The sequence below is a fragment of the Ursus maritimus genome, unplaced genomic scaffold (genome assembly GCF_017311325.1).
Source record: "Ursus maritimus isolate PB19 unplaced genomic scaffold, ASM1731132v1 scaffold_1, whole genome shotgun sequence".
In the NCBI taxonomy this organism is placed as follows: Eukaryota; Metazoa; Chordata; class Mammalia; order Carnivora; family Ursidae; genus Ursus; species Ursus maritimus.
In genome coordinates, this window is record NW_024423343.1 from 62,080,334 (window position 1) to 62,096,979 (window position 16,646).

The window sequence follows — 16,646 nt, forward strand, 5'->3', positions numbered from 1 at the left end:
CTTTAGCCATCATTTTTTCCTTAACATTTATTTTAATCCCTGTAAAATAATTAAGATGGTGATTTCTGCTTCATGCCCTCTTTTTAGGGTTCCTTTAAATTCCTGGACCTTGCCTGCAGAAAGAACAAGAATCACTTTCTTAGGCATCCGCTGTTTGCTAGACCGTGCGTGAGGTGGTTTACACACTTCATCTCAGTTCATTCAATCCTCACGATCCCACAAGTTGGTGATATCATTAGGTTCATTTTCTGTCCTGGGAATCTGAGATTCTGGGGGGCTAACTTGTCCAGGATCATACAGTGTAGACCCTGCAAATTTGACTCCGGTCTAGCATCCCAGCCCATCCTCTCAATTGCTGTTCATTCTGAGAGGCAGGGCTCTGCAGCTCTGGGATTGTATGGTTTTCTGTTTCTCTGTGGATTCCTGCTTTTGGATGACCGGCTCTGTGGACAGTGGTTGAGATGGATTCTCTCCTGTACCTTAAGCAGATTGAATAGTATTGGCCTGTCCGGCACGAGAGTCCTGCAGGAGAACCCAAGCCAGTCTTCCCTTCCCCTAGTAGCCTGAGAATGTAGTAGTGTGCTGTTCCCAGAAGATGGAAATTAATGGCTTTTTCCCCAAAAGATAGCTGAAGATGCTAAATAAAGCCAGACTCAAGAGCGACCTTCTGTTTCGGTCACTTCGCTTTCTGTCCAGCCTTCTTTCAACCTGGGGGGGTTTCTTTGTTGTTACGTGTTGCCAGCCAGTGTGAGATCCACTCGATGGAGCTCATTTGAATTGCTTCTTGGCCTAATCTTCTGTAGAACGCTGGCTCCTGGGAGAGTCTCAGATTCAAATGCACTTGCTTTCGTTCATCAATTTGGCTGTTTTCTTGAATAGAAGAAAGTATTTCAGAAGCATGTTTCCTCACCAACTACTGCTGCTCGTGGTCCTTTTATCTCTCAGCTGTTTATCATTTTTATCTCAGAGCTTTCTCTGCTTTCTAAAGGAGAGTGGCAGGGGCCTGAAAATCGTCTAAGAACAAAGTTGTATCTTGGCGATGTGGTTCTTCACCTCAGAGAGCAGTGGTTTACTCATGGGATGGTTGGGGCACTTCGCAAAATTACTGTTGTCTGGGTCCTATACCAGATGTCCTACGGTAATTGCTGTTGGGACAGCCTGGGCGTTGGGCATTTTAAAGTGTTCCTTGGTGATCCCAGTATTCAGCCACGGCTGAGAGACATGCTGTTTGTAGACAACTCAGTCTCTAACCTCTTTTCTCTTTACTCTCCCACCACTATTGGAAATATCAGGCTCAAGTTTGAAAAGGTGGCTGTCCTTATATATCTGCTTATACAAGAAAAACAGTGGCCCAGGGAGCAAGGATATTGGTTAAATCAAGAAGTACATTTACTTTTTTCCCTGCCCGATGAGATCTTTAGCTTCATTTGACATATAATAAGTGAAGTATGATTTCCATTGTTGGCATGGCCAGAGGCAGGGAGATCAGAAGCGTGTGTGTGTGTATAGCACTTTTAACAAAGTGGTTCAAGCATAAGGGGCATTTCAGCTCAAGTGTAACAGGCCATGAGTGCAACATCTCAGTACTGTTTTATTGTTGATTGTTATAAGCCTTGCCTTGAGACAACTCTAAATGTTTAAGGCATTTTTTAATCTGCTGCTTGCAGTTTTATAAAGTAATTGAGTCTTGCTGCTTTCAATGTGAAGTTTTTGAAATTGCATTAGTACAAATATGAAATTACATTAGTAAAAATATAAGACAATTCACCCAAAGGAATACAAATTTTAAGTATATGTAAGTAACATCCAGTTGGTACACGTTTACATGAGCATTACAGATCTTACTTACTGAAGTTAAATAACATGCATTACACAGAGCAATTTCATAAGCATTTTGGCAATTTGTGACTAACGGGCCTTATTTTTAGAGGCTTTCAGCATAGGCATAGTTGGAGGCTGTATCACTCAGGCAACATGTCCTGAAGGACAGGGAAAGTGAAGACTGAAATGAGATTAAAACTACTAAACATCCCCCCCCACCGCCCGAAAGGGGAGAAAAGTAAGACAAAAATCTTAAGGGAACCTATCAGTTCAAGAAGAGCCAGGAAGCAGCTCTGGGTAGCCTGTTGCAGTCTGAGACAATGGTTCTCCAAGTGTGGTCCCCAAACTGGCAGTGTCAGCTTCATTGGAAACGATCTGATAAAAATGTAAATTCGACGGCTACATCTCAGGCCTAAGGAGTCAGAGTCTCTGGGAGGTGGGGACAGGAATCTGTTTTAACAAGTTCTCCAGGTGATTCCGATGCATGAGAAAGTTTGAGAACCACTGCTTGATGGGAAACTTGGAGCTTCACACTTTGGAAAGTGCTTGGGTAGAACAGTGGTTCTCAAACTCTAACTTTTGAATCACCTAGGGAGCTCAAAAATCCCAGGATTATATTTTCAAACTTCCAGTGGTCCCAAAGCCCACCCAGGTTTGGGGTGGAATATACTAAATCCTTTGTTGTCATTTCCACAATCTTCACAGCATCCTCACCAGAAGTAGATTCTATCTCAAGAGACCACTGTGCTGATCCATAAGAAGCCAGCTCCTCACCTGTTCCTGTTTTTTCCTGACCTTGCGGTAATTCAGTCCCATCTTCAGGCTCTACTTTTAATTCGAGTTCTCTTGGAATTTCTCCCACATCTGTAGTTACTTCCTCCACTGAAGTCTTGAACCCCTCCAAGTCATCGGTCAGGGCTGCAAGCAGTTTCTTCCAAACTCCTGTTAATGTAGACGTTTTGACCTCTTTCCACAACTCACTTGTGTTCTTAATGGCATCTAGGAAGGTGAATTTTTCCAAAAGGTCTTCAAATTTCTTTGCCCAGATCCATCAGGGAATCACTGCCTGTGGCAGCTATAGCCTTCATGAAATGTATTTCTTAAATAATAGGACTTGAAAGTTGCAATGACTCCTTGACCCATTAGCTGTAGAATGGATGCTGTGTTAGTAGGCATGAAAATGACATTAGTCTCATTGCCCCATCTCCATCTGATCTCTTGGGTGACCAAGGACATTGTCAATGAGCAGTGATATTTTGAAAGGAATCTTCTCTTCTGAGCAGTTCTCAACAGCGGGCTTCAGATATTCAGTAAACCATTTTGTAAGCAAAGGTGCTGTCTGTTCCATTAATAGACCACAGATTCTATAAATAAATAATATAAAATAAATAAATAAATTAAATAAATAAATAAATAAATAAATAAAATAAAAAATATAGCATAATTCTTAAGGGCCCTAGGACTTTTGGAAAGTAAATAAATAAATAAAAATAAATAAAAAAGGACTTTTGGAAAGTAAGTAAATAAATAAATAAATAAAATAAAAAATATAGCATAATTCTTAAGGGCCCTCGGACTTTTGGAAAGTAAGTGAACATTGGCTTCAACTTAAAGTCCCCAGCTGCCTTAGACCCTAACAAGAGCCAGCCTGTCCTTTGAAGTTTGAAGCCAGGCATTGACTTCTCCTCTCTAGTTATTAAAGTCCTAAATGGCATCTTCTTCCAATAGAAGGCTGTTTTGTCTACATTGAAATTCTGTTGTTTAGTGTAGCCACCTTCTTTAATTCTCTTAGTTCTGTCTTCTGGAAAACTTACTGCTCACCTTGGAACCAACCTCTGCTAGCTTCCAACTTGTCTTCTGCAGCCTCCTCACCTTTCTCAGCCTTCCGAGAATTGGAGAGAGAATTAGGGCCTTGCTCTGGATTAGTCTTTGGCTTAAGGGAATGTGGTAGCTGGTTTGATCTTCTATCCAGACCCCTTAAAACATTCTCCATATCAACAGTGAGGCTGCTTTGTTTTCTTATCATTCATGTGTTCACTGGAGTAGGACTTTGAATTTCCTTCAAGAACTTTTCTTTTATATTCACAGCTTGGCTGAAAGGGTGCGAGAAGCCTAGCTTTTGGCCTGTCTTGGCTTTCGACCTGCCCTCCTCACGAAGTTTAATCATTTCTAGTTTTTGATTTAAAGTGAGAGACATGCACCTCATCCTTTCACTTGAACCCTTAGAAACCATTGTAGGGTCATTAGTTGGCCTAATTTCAATACTGTTGCATCTCAGGGAATCAGGAGGCCTGCAGCCTGGGAGAGAGATGGGACTAGCCAGTGAGTGGAACAGTCAGCACACATACAACATTTATAGATCAAGTTCACGGTCTTATATGGGCATGGTCCATGGGCCCCAAAACAAATGCAAAATTAAAATCAGAGATCACTGATGTCCTATTACCATAACAAATATAAAGAGAACCTTTAAAAAATTGTGAGAATTTCCAAAATGTTCCACAGACATGAAGCAAGCCAGTGCTGTTGGGAAAATGACTTACTTCGTACAGGATTGCCACAGACCTTCAACTTGTTAAATAAAAAAATAAAAATAAAAAATAAATGATATCCGGGAAAGGCAATGAAGTGAAGTGCAATAAAGCAAGGTATGCTTCTGTACTGAAGTACCGTGGTTGTCTCTAAGAGGAGCTCTTGTGAGATTAAGTTGTAGGCTGAACTAGCCATTTTTTTTTTTTTTTTTTAATATCCCTGTGGAACACCATTTTTACTTGGCAGGATAACTGACAAACTGTGGTTATTCAGACTAAGGCTTTGGCAGATATTTTTTCAAAATGAACCAAGTGAGCCTGACATTTCAAGGAAAACAACTGACAATATTTGTCATCAATAATAAATTTCAGCTTTCGAGCAGAAAAAGGATTTTGGAAAACTTGCATCTGCCACTGTAAGCTTGACAACATCCCCGTACTTACTTGTTCTGATGCGATTAGTCATGTGTGATATTAATGAATGTGACTGGTCGACATTGTATATTGAAACATTGAGATTATATAACAAACTGTGTCATCAGTGGAAGATCTGCATAATTCAGCAACACTGAAAAAGCCTAGTTGGGTAAGAGATCAGTTCAAACTGCAGGCTAGACCACTAGTTTCTGGTGTGACAGACCACGTGGTCTCAGACACCACAATGCAGCTAACTTTTAAGAAACTCCACTTGGTAAATCTTGGTAACAAACAATACCCACAGTTACCCGAAAGATTTTTAAAATACCATCTATTTGCTTTTTCAACTACATATTTATATGAGGCTGGATTTTCTTTATATACTTCAAGGAAAACCACATAAGACAATAGATAGAACGTGGAAGCAAATATGAAAATCTAGCCATCTTCTGTTAAGCAAGACGTTAAAAGAGATTTGCAAAACGTAAAGCAGTGCCACTCTGCTCAGATTTCTGTTTTGGGAAACTGTGGTTATTTTCCATTAAGATTTTATTTATGTTAGCACGTAATGGGTTTATTATTAGATTTAATGAATAGTAAGTGAATAATTTAGAAATTTGTTTTAATTCAGTATGAACAATATAATCTACATAAGCATGTTTGTTTTTGATTATTTAGTACTTTAATATTAAAATCATGTTTAAAATATTTAAAAATTTTTTCAGGTTAAGTTTTAATTCCAGTATAGTTAACACAGTGTTACGTTAGTTCCAGGTGTACAATATAGTGATTGAACACTTCCATACACCGCCTTGTGCTCATCACAGCAAGTACACTCCTTAATCCCCATCGCCTGTTAAACGCATCCTCACACCCACCTCCCCTCTGGTAATAATCAGTTTGTTCTCCAAAATTAGGAGTCTGTTTCTTGATTTGTCTCTTTTTTCCCCTGGGTTTTTGTTTCTTGTCTTTGACTTATTCACTTAGCATAATACTCTCTAGCTCCATCCGTGTCATTGCAAATGGCAAGATTTCATTCTTTTTATGGCTGGATAATACTCCATCGTCTATATATATACACCACATCTTTATGCATTCATCTATCAGTGGATACTTGGGCTGCTTCTGTATCTTGGCTATTGTGAATAATGGTGCTATGAACATAGGGGTGCATGTATCCTTTTGAATTAGTGTTTTTGTATTCTTTGGGTAAATACCCAGTGATGTGATTGCTGAATCATAGAGTAGTTCTAACTTTTTGAGGAATCCCCATACTGTTTTCCACAGTGGCTGCATGAGTTTGCATTCCCACCAACAGTGCATAAGTGTTCCCCTTTCTCTACATCCTCACCAACACATGTTATTTCTTGTGTTGTTGATTTTAGCCATTCTGACAGGTATGAGGTGAAATCTCATTGTAGTTTTGATTTGCATTTCCCTGATGATAAGCGATGAATATCTTTTCATGTGTCTGTTGGCCATCTGTAGGTCTTCTTTGGAGAAATGTCTGTTCATGTCTTCTGCATGTTGAGTTTCATAAGTTTTTTTTATATATTCTATATACTAGCCCTTTATTGGATATATCATTTGCAAATATCCCCATTCAGTAAGTTGCCTTTTTAGTTTTGTTGATAGTTTATTTTTGCTTTTATTTCTCAGTAGACAGATCTAGAAAAAAGATGCTGTGGCAGATGTCGAAGAGGCTACTGCCTGTGTTCTCTTGTAGGATATTTACGGTTTCAGGTCTCACATTTAGGTATTTAATCCATTTCAAATTTTTGTGTATGGTGTAAGAAAGTGGTCCATTTTCTTTCTTTTGCATGTGGCTGTCCAGTTTTCTCAACCCATTTGTCGAAGAGACTTTTGCCCATTGGATATTCTTTCCTCCTTTGTCGAAGATAAATTGACCGTATACATGTGGGTTTATTTCTGGGTTTTCTGTTATGTTCCATTGACCTGTAGGTCTATTCTTTTTTAAAGATTTTATTTATTGAGAGAGACAGAATGGGAGGGAGAGGGCGAGAGAATCTCAAGCAGACTCCATACTGAATGCAGAGCCCAACTCGGAGCTTGATTCTTCAACCACAAGATCATGCCCTGAGCTGAATCCCAGAGTTAGATGTTTAACTGACCAAGCCACCTGGGCACCCCTACATGTCTGTTTTTGTGCCAGTACCATCCTGTTCTGATTGCTACAGCTTTGTAATTTAACTTCAAGTCCAGAATTGTGATGCTCCTAGCTTTGCTTTTTCAAGATTGCTTTGGCTATTCAAGGTTTTTCATGGTTCCACACAAATTTTTAGGATTTTTTATTCTAGTTCTGTGAAAAATGCTGGTGGTATTTTGATATGGATTGCACTAAATGTGTAGATTGCTTTGGGTTGTATAGACATTTTAACAGTATCTGTACTTCCAATCCATAAGCATGGCATGTTTTGTGTTGTCTTCAATTTCTTTCATCAGTATTTTCTCTCTAGGTATCTTATTTTTGGTGCAGTTATAAATTGGATTGTTTTGTCAGTTTCTCTTTCTGTTGCTTCATTATTGGTGTGTAGAAGTGCCACAGATTTCTATACATTTTGTATCCTGCAATTTTACTGAATTTATCAGTTTTAGCAGTTTTTTGGTGGAGTCTTTTGGGTTTTCTATATATAGTGTCAAGTCTTCTGCAAATAGTGAAAGTTTTCCTTCTCCATTGATTCGGATGCCTTTTATTTCCTTTTGTTGTCGGATTGCTGTGGCTAGGACTTCCAGTATTACATTGAATAAAAATGGTGAGACTGGACATCCTTGTCTTGTTCCTGACCTTAGGGGAGAAGCTCTGTTGGTTCTTCACAGATGGCCATTATGTTAAGGCATGTTCCCTTTGTTGAGGGCTTTTATCATAAATGGATGTTGTACTTTGTCAAATGTTTTTTTCTGTATCCATTGAAATGATCATATGGTTTTTTCCTTTCTCTTATTGATGTGATCTATTACATTGATTTATGAATTTTGAACCACCCTTGCATCCCAGGAATAAATCCCACTTGATCATGGTGAAGGATTTTCTAAAAAAGCATAAGCATTTGCAGTCCTTGATAATTTTTAAGAGGAGTATAAAGGGTACCAGAAGCCAAGAAGTTTGAGAACTGCTGCTTTAAGGGTCTCTAGTCCCTTTGCTCTAGAATCCGGAATCCTCTGCATATTGCCCTCAGTGTTTTTCAGGCCACAGTGCGTGAGACAGGGACTCAGCCTTGGTGGAGAGTCAGCAGAGTAGTGGGGGAAGAGCCGAGTGCCTGAATGAGAGCCAGACAACCTGGCCTGTGCTCTGCCAGAAAACTGAATGTTCCAGTGTAGCTGCAGGAGGCACTGGGGACAGAGGCTGAGACATGGACTCCCTGTGTGATGTACCCACAATAACCACTGGTTTGATCACCCACTCACACTGTAAGTTCTCCCTTCCATTACTCTTTACAAGACGGATTCAAGATTTTTCTTTTACCCATTATTGGATATTTTGTTTTTATTTCTAGTCATTTTCACCTCCTGCTATTCCCATTGCCAAATTTCTGATGTATCTTTGACATCCACTGATGTGTTTCCCATTGGCTAGCCCCTCCTTGTCACTGCCAACAGCTGCCCTTGCTCCTGTGGTGTTTGTCATTTGCCTATTAATTACACACATTGTGTCTGCCCCCATTCACTGCATTGAGAAAATTACATTAGCAGTAGTGGAGGAAGAAAGGAAGGTTTAGGGAGATACTCAAGCAGTGGTTGTGGAACAAGAAAATTGGTGGTGGTGGAGAGGTATCCCCCTACCTGTCTGACAAACACCCATGGGAAAATATCTCGGCTGAAAAGCCTTCTGTGTCATTTTGTTAAAAGTGATAAGGAGAAGAATGGTTCTGATCTTACTGCGCCTGACAACACAGTGAATCTTGCCAAGTAAAACTAGAGAAATCATTGGACAAAGTAAAATGCCAACTTATATTTCTACCCTTTAGGCTATTGATTTTCGTATATAAGCATAAGTACTGACACCATTATTTTAAAGATAATTACTTAAAAATACTCAAGTTATATATTCTAATTAGCTGCTTATTGTAAGGGAAAATGTTGGGGTTGACAAAGGGCTGAGTTTATGTACTGGGTTTTGGAGCAGTGCAAAGCAGGTTCATCGTGATGATTGGAAAAGGCTTTTTTTTACATGGGAAACTAATTGTTTTGACAATAATTTAGCAGGAATTAGGCCAAGAAAAGGTTTGTGTGGTCCTTTGGTGATTAATTGCCCATTCCCAGTCATTTATCAAACTTTTTCTCCCCACATGTACTTACACAATGTCCGGTTCTGATTTATGCACTCTGAAGAGGCAGCCTGGAATGGCAATCCGAGTACCGTGTGCGAAAGAGAGAAAGAGGGAGTTGAAAAAAAAAAAAAATAGGTTTTGAATGAGGACAAGTGAGAGGTTTGATGAGCAATGACTTGTTTCCAGTTCCTTTTAATTTTGAAGAAAAATCAAAGTATTTGACACACTATAATTTGGGCCAATTTTAGGCAATAAATCTTAAGTATTATAAACAAAATTCTGTTATAGAAAAATAAGTTATCTATCGTGAACCCTTCTACATGGTAACCACTTTTTTCCTGGCCAGTTTTATAGAGGATGCCTTTTGGTAAAAACCATATCACCCTCAGTGACCTGTTAAATCGCTTTTGCTTTCATAATTTGTTTTAATAACTGTAAATCTGTACATCTTAATTCCCTTCACCTATTTCTCCCATCTCCCCTACCCCCTCCTTTCTGGCAACCACCAGTTCTCTGTATTCAAGAGTCTGTTTCACTGTTCATTTGTTTTGTGTTTTAGAGTCCACATATAAATGAAATCATGTTTGTCCTTCTCTGGCTAAACTTATCTCGCTTAGCATAATATCCTTTAGGTCCATCCTTGTTGCAAATGGCAAAATCTTATGGATGAGTAATATTGCATTGTATATATATTCCACACCTTTCCTTTATCCATTTATCTGTAGATGGACACTTAGGTCGGTTTGCTATCTTGGCGACTGTAAATAATGCTGCAATAAACATAGGGGTGCATAGATCCTTTCAAATTAGTGTTTTCATTTTCCTTGGGTAAATACCTAGTAGTAAAAGTGCTGGATCATATGGTATTTCTATCTTTAGCTTTTAGAGGAACCTCCATACTCTTTTCCACAGTGGTTGTACCAACTTGCATTCCCACCCAACAGTGCGCAAAGATTACCTTCTCTTGATATCCTTGCCAACATTTGTTATTTCTTGTCTTTTGATACTAGCCCTTCTGACAGGTGTGAGGTGATATCTTATTTGGTTTTGATTTACATTTCCCTGATGATTTGTGATGTTGAATATCTTTTCATATGGATGTTGGCCATCTCTATATCTTCTTTGGAAAAATGTTCAGGTCCTCTGCCCATTCTTTATTGGGTTATGTGGGAGTTTTTGTTATTGAGTTGTAGGAATCATATTTTGGGTTACTGACCCTTCATCAGACACAGAATTTGCAAATATCATCTCCCATTCAGGTTACCTTTTTCATTTTGGTGATGGTTTCTTTTGCTGTGTAAAAGCTTTTTATTTTGGTGTAGTTCCAATAGTTTGTTAGCCTTTCTTCCCTTACCTGAGAAGACAGGTCCAGAAAATTGTTGCTAAGGCTGATGTATAAGAGATGACTGCCTATGTTTGTTCGGTAGGATTTTGGTGGTTTTAGGTCAATTCACTTCGAGTTTATTTTTTGTGTACATTATAAGAAAGTGGCCTAGTTTCATTCTTTGCATATAGCTGTCCAGTTTTCCCAGCACCATTTATTGAAGAGGCATCTTTTCCTCATTGTATACCTTTGCCTCCCTTTTTCAAAATTGCTTTGGCTATTTGGAGTCTTTTGTGGTTCCATACAAACTATGGTTATTCTAGTTCTGTGAAAAATACTATTGGTATTTTGATAGGGATTACAGTGAGTAATATGGATATTTTAATAATTTTTCCAGTCCATGAGCATGGTGTATCTTTCCATTTGTGCCTTCAGCTGATTTCATTAGTGTCTTGTTTTCAAAGTATAGGTCTTTCACCTTTTTGCCTAATTTATTCCAAGGTATTTTATCATAATCCTTTAAAAATGATTAAGGAGCTCTAATTTGAAAGTATATTTAAAATCACTTTCCTGGCAGTTTCAAAGCTTTAAGCCTGCAGACTGTGGTGTTTTAACGGGAACAAATCCTTCTCCCACCCCCCCCGTTTTCTGCACTTGATAGCATGGGGACCAGATTTGTTACAGTAGTCATTCAAGAAGGTGATTCTCTCTGTCCTGGAGGACATGGGACACTGGCCCCATACAGACTGTACCTTTGCTTGGATCAACTGGCATTGAAGCGGCATTGAAGCGTCTCTTTCCCTTTTCAGGCTTCAGGCTGTGATGGGTCGGAGATTCCTGATGAAGTGAAGCTGATCGGGTTTGCTCAGTTGAGTGTCAGCTGATGTACGTCCCTTGACATCTCCCTCATCTGTCGTGCCCCCCACCTCCCAACACGCCCCTCACCCTGCCTCCCACCCCCTCACTCCCAGTTCCCGCAAAATCAGAAGATTGTGAAGAGTCTGGCTTCAATGAAATGGGATAAAAAAGAATTTTTTTAAACTTACGACACTCCGAGTTCTGCTTTATTCTCTAGCAATCCACAGTATGAGAACAAGCAAATGCCACAGCTGCACGACTGTTGCTAACTTTTCCAAAAGCTATTTAATACTCTTAGCAATCAATTCGGATATCCCTTAAGTGAAAAGAATCTGAAATACACTCAGGTGGTCCTATTTATTGGCAACAAAAGGAATTTTTTCTATCAGAAGCCTATTTCTTCTCTCGTTCTTTCTGTTCTACTTTAATTGTACATCTGACAATACTGCCTCTTTTACGTTGTATTTAGAAATTAATATACTTATAAAATTAAGATTAGCCAAACTTGAATTCTAGTTTTAAAACTGTGAATTTTATTTTTCATATATTTATGCATTACACACCTTAGCTATAAGAAAAGTTTTTGATTATATGCTTCTTGCAGTTAATCTCGTTATTTAAACAAAAAATTTCAGGTCTATCTTTGGAGTATTTATAACTTTTGATTTTTGAATTAGGAACTAGGATGCTTATTCTTTTGGTTTGTTTGCTGAAAAACCAATCCACAATCTGATTGTCTCTTGGGAGAGGGAGGTGCCTTGCAAACTTTCATATTAATGTGCCTGAGGCTGCTTTACTCTGGAATAGTCTCAGATCTAAAATTTCCTCTACATCAAGTGGCATATGTAAGTTTTGCTTCATTGGAACGTATAGAATGCTATATAAAATGTTGCCATTCTATTAGACTGCTCGTTATGTACCCATCTCTGATTTGACTTCTCCTTAAGTGATAGGATTTGTTGTTCCAAAGGTGATAAACTTGAAGCTACCAGAATCTGAGTTTTACTTGAAATTCTGCAGAATACCCAGATGGAGTGAAAAAATAGAAAGGGTTTTGTGCAATGAAGAAAAAGGTAAAATGCTGTTCAAGAATAAATACTTTCAACCCAAGTAGCCCTCTGCTTGACTATATATTACAGAATAGTAAACCTTAGGATTTTCAAAATTGGAGTCTAAACTTTCAGGGAGGTGGGCTCCCAGGATGGTACCGTTGCTCTTTCCTAGCTAACCCTAGATATGGCAGCTCTTTAATGTACTTTAAAAAGCAAATATATATTACTAAGGAAAGAAAAAGTTATTTATAATTGCCTTGTCATAATTGTTAAGGTGTTCTAGAGCCATTTGCATACAATTTAATGTAATTTCATTCCATTCTATTGTTTACACAACGATTACTCAAAGATGACTGCAAAGGTAAAAGGAAAATAAAAGTGTATTGCACAAAGTGATTGTGTCCCCTTGTTTCCTTCCTCCTCCAGGTATTACCTGCATGGCAGTGGGGCTAGGTAGCACTTTCACGCCCCCTAAGAACTAAGAAGTGAAAAGTGCCCTCAAGGGAACAAGGCAACCATTCAGTCAGAGAATCAGGTTTGACAAATATTCACATTCCATGAGACAGACTGTTTGAATTCAAACCCTAGGGCTGCAGGGAACAAGAGAAAAAGAATCCTTACCACCGCTTCATTTTAGCCTGGAGGCTTGTAGTGCTTACGATTTTTCTAAGGCCCGGGTTCTGATATCCAGAGCATATTAACACTGTATACACCTTGTGGACAAAACCAGTATAAGACAAGACCCTCATCATCTTCTGAGAAAGTAAAACATGCGTGGAGAACCCTAGTTTTGCAACATAGGAATACGTATCATAGAATAATGTATGCTCAGAGTCGCGTATCCTTACTGATTTTATGTGAATGTACATAAACCCCCTCAAATACTAAGACAAAGATTGTTTTAAAATGAAGGGCCCATAAGAACTGGTTAACAGTATGATCACCAGGGTCAGGGCCGTACACAGACATGACACGTGAGGCCTTGCAGAATTGTTGGAGGAGGACAAAGCTCAGGCTGAGAGCGTCCAACCCACCAGTCGCGAAGAGGTGTCTGAGCAGATACAGCCCAATCTGTAACATTTTTCTTTTTAAAGTTAGGAGAAATACATTTTTTCCTAGTACTAAAGCCTGGAATGAAATTTCTCTAGGAAATTAAACTTATGTATTCAGAAACTGCAAAACAGTCCTACAGTACACACATAGTAAATTTTGGACACACTTACTTTTCTAGTACTTTCAGCAGATGCCCAGAGGCAGGTTATGTGATAGGAAGTGCCAGTCATCAAGGAGCTGAGAGCATGGTCCAAGCAGTACTGTACTCGGAAAGTGTAAAGGCACGAGTGCACTGTGTATCCTTCAGGCAGTCCTCCATGACTGTTTCCCTTAACCAAGCTTTCGATTAAAGAGGACACGCAGCAGTGCAGTGCTGTGGTTCTGTTCACTGGCAAGGACCGAAACTTCACTGAACACATATTTGGTATTATCTGTTTGCATTGACAAACAGGTGGGTTCACAACCTCGTGGTAAAATCAAGGCACCCATGACTGTCTAAATTCATACAAAAACTGTTCTGCGTCCAGGGTGCTTCTATTGTGGTTAATTTGCAAAATTGTAAAAAAAAAAAAGCAAGTTCCCTTTTATCTCATTTTAACTCCAATATATCGTCGTTATGTGAACAAAATGGTTTTCTGTGTTTAAAATAACTTTTAGAGGGGTACCTGGGTGGCTCAGTTGGTTAAGCATCCAACTCTTGATCTCGGCTCAGGTCTTGATCTCAGGGTCATGAGTTCAAGCCCCACGTTGGGCTCCACTTAAGAAAAAGAAGTAAAAACTTTTAGAGACACCCATAAATCATGTGTGATGAAAATTTTTCTAAAAAAAGTACCCTTGTAAAGTTCCTTATGTGTTGCATATCTTATGTGCTGGTAGAATAAACATGGTGGATGGCCACCTCCTCTTCCTGTCTGGGTAGGGTGAGGTAGTAGTCTTTAGGGGAAGACCCAAGAATCCCCTCAAAAAAACAGTCCTATGTACAACGATTTTAGCATGTAAAAATTTTGCATTCATATTTTTCAATCACTCATTTCAATAATGAACCTATGGTCTATTTAGTTTTAAGCAATATACCTCCCATGTGAACCCTCCAAGTTACATTACAGAGATGGTGAGGATGAGCCCATTCACATTGGAAGACTTCTGTGAAAAATTCGGATTTGCATTTGACAGTAAGTGATCCTAGGTCTTTTTTCTTGGAAGCCTATTTGATAACAAACTGTTGCTTAGTGAGACCCATTTAGGTTGTGATAGGAAGATCATAGGATCAAGTTAAAATGAAATGGTTATACAGTTAAGATCCCGCTTACAGGGAATCAGATACACCTTGGTTTTGAGGCACATAATTTATTGTCAGAGCTGTTAGGCAATCCTAGCTAACGACCCTTGGCTCTCACCAGGATATAAAGGGGCAGGTTGAGAGTGTATGGTGTGCCATGGTGGGTGGGGCTAGAACATTCCCCCTCGGGGTTCTGAGTTTTAAGACGTCTATGACTAGGCCTAGCAGCCATAAACAAATGGCTTTCAAGTAATTTCCATTGTGTATCTGCATGAACTAAAAATTCGAGTGTAATGGGTTTGGTTATAAGTGAGTGTTCTCTTAAAGCTGATGCAACTGCCTGGAGTTTGGTGCTTGGGATGTGCCCCCAGGAATAATGAAAACACTTTAATGCATGTAACTGGTGCAGATGGTAGGAACACGTGTTGAAAATGAGGAAGTGACTCACTTCCTCAGTATATCAACTAACACCCAAACCACCACCCAAAAATGGGGGGGGGGGGGGGCCTGCGCTCCACTGAAAGAGACAACGCATAAAAAATGGTCAAAAATACCTGTTTCCAAAATGTCCCAGTGGTTGCCTAGATGATATTTTGCCACGGGGAAAACGCATGGTCAAATAACAGTGATATCCTTTTATCTGCTGCCTTGGGCCTTGCTCACCAAACCTAGCCAAGGAGTTTGGGAATCTAAGAACAGTGAAGAAAAATGCACACAATTAGGTTACCAGCCACTGTGCGTCTTGTGCCAAACCAACGGATGCTGTTTTTAATCGAGCATCCCCAGGTGAAAAAGCTAAGAGAGATACATAAAACTTCCCCCTGCATGAGTTATGGCAGACAAAACATCATTAGCTGAAGTTTATTGAGCCCATAATTTAGCTCATAACTCATCAAAGGGCAGGGAATGTTATTAAAAGTTGCAATCTTATGCTGTTGGTATTTGAATTTGCTACAGAATGATGAAAGGGCAGTAATGGAATAATCATTCCTATAGTGTGTTTGTCCCTCATGTAGAAAACCGGCTTGAGAAACCAAGACTTGTCATTTATCGCGGAGGAAGCTGGCCTACTGTCTAGATAGAATATTCAGTAAAATAGCAGGTACCTAATCTGGGAGGAGGAGGAGGATAGTGTGCTGCTTTACAAAGTGGTATCGACAGCGCTCTGGTCCAGCCTCACCCAGATGAACAATTGGGTACTGAACAATTCTGGCAGCACTTACATGCGTTAAGTAATGAAGTTCGGAGTAACTAGTGATCAGAGTAAGAGTGCATACGCTCAGATTTTTCACAAACCTCAGTCTTTTTTCTCCTCTCTCCAAACTCTATGGGATTCTGAAAAAAGGAAATAAGAGAATCAAAGTGGAGGATTGAGGAAGAGGCATACTGAAATGCCAGCACTGTTCGTGCATGTTATCAGGAAACCCTGATTTCAGATCCAGCACTATTTTCCAACGCTCTAGAAAGAGCCCTGTACGAAGCTTGGCCATTTGCATTATCCAGTCTGATTCACACAGTCGTCCTGTGATGTTTATGTGTACACCGAGTAACAAGGGAAGACCTAATTCTCAGTGTGGGTTGTAGCAAGTTTGAAAGCCTCTGCTTTAAGCCCTTTTGAATGTTTTTTTTTTATTGTTCTTGCAGCCAAAAGCAGTCACTTTGCTAAGCGCTTTACATCATCTCATCTAATCTTAAGTAACTCTGTTGGTTGAGTTTCATTACCCCATGTTACACATGAGAGAACTAAACCTTGGAAGGCCAAAGCTGCCCAGAGTCACACAATCAGTGTCACACATGTGGCAGGAACTTGAAGGAAGGTAAATCTAAATCTGGTTCTAAAGCCAACACCCGCAATCCTATCAGACAACCTCCCTACATGATACACACGTTACTGCAGGTTTTCTCTGTGCCAGGCACTAAACCAACAACTTCCAACTCACCTTGCTGAAGCCTCTCAACTCTGGGAAATTAATTGGCTTCATTATGCGGGTTACAGATGAGGAAATAGCTATACAGAGGTCC

At 39.5% G+C, this 16,646-nt stretch overlaps 1 protein-coding gene across 3 annotated transcripts in view; it reads left to right on the forward strand.

Annotated features, from left to right (window-relative positions):
* Positions 1-12,685, forward strand: part of STK39 (serine/threonine kinase 39) — a 441,956-nt gene extending 429,271 nt beyond the window's left edge. For all 3 annotated transcript variants that reach the window (XM_040644241.1, XM_008687066.2, XM_040644236.1), the window contains one exon: positions 11,192-12,685. In XM_040644241.1, coding sequence (XP_040500175.1) covers positions 11,192-11,266 — 75 coding nt within the window. In that variant the 3' untranslated portion in view covers positions 11,267-12,685. The remainder of the gene's footprint in view (positions 1-11,191) is intronic.
* The last annotated feature ends 3,961 nt before the right edge of the window (positions 12,686-16,646 follow it).